We start from the raw sequence: 5,687 nt of genomic DNA on the forward strand, positions 1-5,687 counted from the left end.
TCACCGGGGAGCCGACTGGCAGCGCGAGGTGCCCGGGAAACGGGGCTAAGGAGGGGGCTAACGGGAGCCGCTTATGGGGAGAAGCGCTGAGGAACCAGGCGGGTTTCTGAGGGAGCCCCCCGCACCAGGGCTTGCCCCCTCCTGCCCCTCTAATTAAGGCCGGATCCTGCTCTGCAGGCAATCAGCAGCTTAGTGCATCCCTGGAGGAACCCTGGAGGCGGGAGAGGAAGCACAGTTCTCCCCGGGAACCGAGAAACGCTTTGGTCGACAAAACACACACGGACACAGACCCCTTAAATACATTTCATGTTTTAATTTGGACATTGATCGCTCCGCAAAACGCCTCCGTCTGCCCACAAGTACACCCCTTCTGCAGCCAGCGTGGTTTAAATTAAAAAAAAAAAAAAAAAAAAAGACATCACAACCTCTCCCAAGACCAAATACCCCATTTCTTACCTCTGCACCCCAGATCCTCCCCCAGTCAGTTCTCTCTCACCGCACCACGACATACGTAACATCTCTCCTTAGCTCATCAAACAAGGCGAAGAAAAAGAAAACCAAAATGAAGGCTTTAGAGGAGGGAAGCTCTGAACACCGACAGCTCCTGCAAACCTCTCGTCTCCAAGACCTGCTCTGCACCCACCACACACGTCCCACGGGACAGCATCGCCCCAGCAGTTTCGGATTTCAGCCGAAATTGGCTTTGGGACAGTTGGAAGGAGACAGGCAGAGAGCAGGATGCTCCTTCCCCACCCCTCTCACAACATACCGAGTCCCAGAGAAAAACTTGAAGAGGGTTTTGGGGTAGTTATACGTATTGAACAACCCCAGGACCCTTCCTAACCCAGCTTCTGCCAACGACACAGTGTTAATTCAACTAAACCACGTCAGAAACCCAAGTGTCACGCCAGCACCGACAGCCCTGGGGAGCGCAAGGAGACCGGTGCCGCCACCAATATTGCACACAGACAGCTCTGGGGGGCTGTGAGCAGCCGGGGGGCTGCGAGGGGCTGCATCCCCATGCCCGCACAGCGCTTGGGATGAGGCTTCACCCCAGCGTGGCACCGCCAGCTTTCACCTCCAAAACCAGGACATCTCTCCAGCACCCCCTGTGAGGAAACCCCTCCCCCCCCCGCCGAAAGGGACGAGTTTCTCCAAAAGGAGCAGAATAAAATGGGAATTTGCTTCCCAGGCGCTCTGCTCGCAGCCGCCCTTCCCTTCGTGTCTGGAATCGCTCTCCCGCTTGCCTTCGTGCTACTCTACAGATCCACCCGCCGGCACCCGCTGCCTTCATCGCCGGCACGGTGGGCAGGCTCCCGCACCGTGGCAGTGCCAGGTCTCCCCGCTCCTCCCGTGAGCAGGCCTCTCTCCCCTTGTGCTGGGGAAAAGGATTCATCCGCAGCGAGCAGCGCGCACGAGGCGGGCGCTTTCCGCATCATCTCCTGAGCCCAGCCCGGCCGCTTCTCCCATCACGCAAGATCCCGACCTGATGAGACCGTTTCCTCTATTCCAAGACCTGAATACTTTCTCGTTTTAAGGCTTAGACTAGCAACTCAGCTGCTGCAACAAACCAGACACGCTGCCGAAAGGAAGAAAGTCAGTTAAAAAGAAGAAAACCCAAACCACCTTGGCGCTAGGCACGCGGAGGGCTTTGCTTTCCTCTCCCAGGCGGCAAACCCGTTCTCAACACCCACCCGGTTAGCACGTGACACAAGCCTGCTTTCAGGGGGTTGCTCTTAAAACAGCCAGAAAAACGCAAACTAAACTCTCACAAACGCCCCGCAGGTGGGACTGTCACATTAAATACACAACTGAGGCCAACTTTTAAAATGTTTTTAAAAAAACAAAACCCCACACGCGCATACACACACACACTTTGGCACACAAGCCTTAAGTTATATCACTTGAAACATTTCAAAGTCAGAGAGGGAGCTACTGGGGGTTTTTTGTTGGTTTTTTTTTTTTCCTTGTAAAAAGGTATCAAGCAGTGGTGTTGGTGAAGCATGAAGAGCGAGTGCAAATGCTGAACAGTCCCAGAGCTGTCCCTGCAACGCTGCTCACCGCTTGCACTCCAATTACTTTTCCAAAGCAGCTAGCTGATTACATACACGGATATAAAAACCTAATGCAGACATTCCCAGTTTTCAATGTGAAAACGGTAAAATGTAATCGAGTACTTGTGCATTTGCCATAGGGTCCTTCAGAAAAGGAACCATAAAAATATTTTTTTAATAAAAGTCTTTTTTTCCTTTTTTTTTTTTCTTTTTTTTTTTTCTTTTTTCTTTTTTACCCTTAACTTAAGTAAAGAGCAAATATACACCTATAAGCAGAGTTCAGATCCACTTTACTGAGAGCCTGGAAGTCCGTACATCAAATTAATTCCCAGTGGCGTATCCAGACACCGGAACAGCTCCCAGCTCCCAAGGGCCAGCGTTCCTGAAAGATCTGCAGCTCCAGCTAACCTCGTTAGCCAGCGTGAAGCAAAGACTCATTCAAGCCTCATCTGTCTCCACCAACACTCGCCCAACAGACTCCGCAGCTGAGCAGCGCTCTGCCAAGCAGAGCCTCACACACAGGACCCGGCTCTGGGAGCATCAGAGCTGGCCATCTGGGCAACAAACCTGAGTCCTGGCGATTCCAACCCATATCAGGTTGTAACAATGAAAATATAAGCACTGAGCTTATATTTTCTTATTACTCAGAGGACAGACCACTGATTCCAGCTACTGAGAAACAGCTTCCAGAGGAGAGCCGGGAGGAACTTCAGTGATAGAGAAACTAGCTGTGCAATAAGAAAGTGCATTTAAAGGTAGCTTAAAACCAGATTAAAGATCAAATCGCCACTCGACAGGAGGGAGAATCAAGCTCCAGCAGCCACGCTCCTTGGGCTGGGTGGGTTAACATTCAGGCTCTCTCTCGCGAGTCCGAGGGGCAGGAGAGAAGCGTGCATTCCCGTGCTCCGACAGGGACACAGTTCTCCTGGCAGGCCATGCTCTCCTGCCCGGTTTGCTTCTGTGCGGTATCAGTTCTGGACAGCTGTCATCGGAATTCGTAGATAGGAGCGCTGTGCTCAGGAACGTGAGTTAAATTCAATGACTGATACCTGGGAGAGAGAGGAAAAGAAATGAGAGGATTACACAGAGCAACAGAACTCCCCTAGCGCTAACAGCTCCTGCTTGGCAGGAGCCACAGAGCAGACATCCTGGTGGCTGGCTCTTCTCGTCCCCTTCACATTCTCAGAATCAAGTCTCAGAAGCATTCAGGCACCCAGCATCCATGGTGCCCCGTGAGGACTCGGCATCATTCTTCATTTCCATGCCCACGCCTTTGAGCAACCTGCAGCCAGGCTGCGCTCGAGGTGGGCTGACTGTGGTGCTTGGACACCTTTTGAAGTTCAACCACTTTCATGTTCAAACGGTGTTTGCTACAACTGCAAATTGCATTTAGGTCTTTCAAAGCTTAGCTCGAGGCGATTCGTCTGAAAGCCTCCCAGGTACCTTCCCTCCCCCTGAAAGCTTCCAGGCACCCTACAGATTCACTTGCTGCACATGACAAATATCCGAGGCTGTCAGAGGGAGAAGATCTCTCCACAGCTATTTGTCACACGGCTTTAACAAGAAACCAACCAATTAACTTTGTTCCCTGTGTCTTACAGGAACATCCCAAGGACCGTGGACTACAAAGCACCGGCCTAACAAGACTGCTGTGTGAAAGGAGCAACGGCCAAACTGTTACATGCAAGAAAGCACTGAGCTCCTTCTCCAAGGCCCCTCCGACATCCTCTGAAGGGCCAAGGCATGGAGAAACTCAACGCTTGAATCGCTGAGCAAAGCACAGCCCTGCACAAGAGGTGCCCCCACGGGAGGGCAGGAGCAGGCAAGCCCCGAGAGTGTTTGGACTGGAGACCAGGCTTCTGGAGGGATGCTTCTAGTGAACCACAGCTGGTGTCTGCCTCCCAACGTACCTCACAGACGCACCAGACCACTGCTTCATTGGGCCATGGCACATCTCCAGACCTCCTATCTCCCCTGCACCACGTTGCCAGCTCGATTATCCCCAGCCGTGCAAAAAGGCCGGCACTTTATACCACATGAATGGGCTGCACTAGCCTGCTCTGGCCAAGCATGGCACACCCCCCCTCCCTTTGCCCCGAGGTCCAGCTGTCAGACTGAATCTCTTTCCCAGCCCAGAGGAGCACCACCTGGACCCTCCCAAGGCTGCAGCCAAGCAGAAGAGGAGTCACTTCCACCACAGGAGGAAGGAAGCTTCCTTACCATTCTGAACTCCTATGGTAGTAATAGCCCTCTATAGATGCTGCTGACTTCTGGAAGCAGATGTAATAGAAACCAGCAAAGGAAGCACCGCTGATGTCTTTGATAGTGTGATCTGGGACTAGGAACTGTTCCTGCACACAAAACACACACCGCATTTTAAAATGCCGGTCAAATATTAGCCCATCACCCCCCATCCCAATCTGCCCTCCCAAACTGAGTATTGGCACCCGTTAACACGAAGGCACTCTTGGCTGAGCATTCCCCGCACTTGCAGCAGCCCAGACCAGAGACCAGCATGTTCTTTCACCACCTGCCACTGTAGGCATCTTACAGAGAAGCAGACAACTGAGAACAGAACCAGTTTTAAAAGTGCACGAGATCTGTTTCAGTTCAACACCTACCCACTGCAAACCAGAAGCCAATTGCAAAATCAGGAATCAGAGCTGCCTGACAATGAAGAGAAGGCTCAGAGGAGACCTTACTGCTGCCTTTCGATACTTACAGGGGGGCTTGTAAGGAAGATGGAGAGAGACTTTTTACCAGGGCCTGTCCTGTAGTGATGGGATGAGGGGTAATGGTTTTAAACTAAAGCAGGGTAGGCTTTAGGTTAAATATAAGGAAGAAATTCTTTACTATGAGGATGATGAGACACTGGAACAGAGAAGCTGTGGATGCCCCATCCCTGGAAGTGTTCAAGGTCAGGCTGGTCATGGCTTTAAGCAACCAGAAGGCATCCCTGGCCACAGCAGGGGAGGGGGCATGTACTAGATGATCTTTAAAAGTCCCTTCCAACCTAAAACTTTCTGTGATTCTATGATTTCCTCCCATCACAGCTGCACAAAGCTTTGTAAAGAAGGAGGAATCAATCCAGCTGAAGAGCAGAGAGGTGCAGACTGGCCAGTCTGCAAACACACAGGCCCCACACAGGGACCAAAGACACCAATTCTCTCATCCTCTGGAGCATCACCAAGCAAGCTTTTCCTGTTGTGTTTTTAGCCATGACTGCAACCCTTAAGGACGCAATTAGCTGGCTAGACAGGAGTCACACTGGACTTTGCAAGCGTGGTGGGTTACGAGGTTGGTAGGGTCAGATCTTTCATTAAGCCAGCGTAGCTGAAAAAGCTTTCAAGCCCCACAAGCCTCTGTCAGTCGCTTGTAAGCAGCTCAGAGAAGGAGACATGCGGAGTTTACCTTCCATCTCATGAAGACATAGTCCCCATTTTTCAGATCCTCATAATCAAAGTCATCAGAGTTAAATGTTTTTGCATACTGGTAAAAAGCCTGGAACTTTCCCTGAAATAAAAAAGGAGGAAAAAAAAAAAAAAAAAGAAACAAACCAGGATGCATATTCCAGGAGTAGAGCTCACTAGTGCCAGCTGCTATTTAGGAGGGAAGAACTGCTATGGAACAGGA

At 51.2% G+C, this 5,687-nt stretch overlaps 2 protein-coding genes across 2 annotated transcripts in view; both read right to left on the reverse strand.

Moving 5' to 3' along the window:
- DRG2 (developmentally regulated GTP binding protein 2) overlaps positions 1–509 on the reverse strand; it is a 10,603-nt gene extending 10,094 nt beyond the window's left edge. The window contains exon 1 of the mRNA XM_009635857.2: positions 497–509. Within this exon, the coding sequence (XP_009634152.1) occupies positions 497–509 (13 nt within the window). The remainder of the gene's footprint in view (positions 1–496) is intronic.
- A 1,457-nt stretch (positions 510–1,966) lies between these two features.
- Positions 1,967–5,687, reverse strand: part of GID4 (GID complex subunit 4 homolog) — a 5,478-nt gene continuing 1,757 nt past the window's right edge. The window contains exons 3-5 of the mRNA XM_035891452.1: positions 5,466–5,567; positions 4,275–4,405; positions 1,967–3,103 (exon numbers count right to left, since the gene is read on the reverse strand). Of these exons, the coding sequence (XP_035747345.1) occupies positions 3,040–3,103; positions 4,275–4,405; positions 5,466–5,567 (297 nt within the window). The 3' untranslated portion in view covers positions 1,967–3,039. The remainder of the gene's footprint in view (positions 3,104–4,274; positions 4,406–5,465; positions 5,568–5,687) is intronic.

Source organism: Egretta garzetta, unplaced genomic scaffold, assembly GCF_000687185.1.
Source record: "Egretta garzetta isolate BGI_Z169 unplaced genomic scaffold, ASM68718v1 scaffold263, whole genome shotgun sequence".
Taxonomy (NCBI): Eukaryota; Metazoa; Chordata; class Aves; order Pelecaniformes; family Ardeidae; genus Egretta; species Egretta garzetta.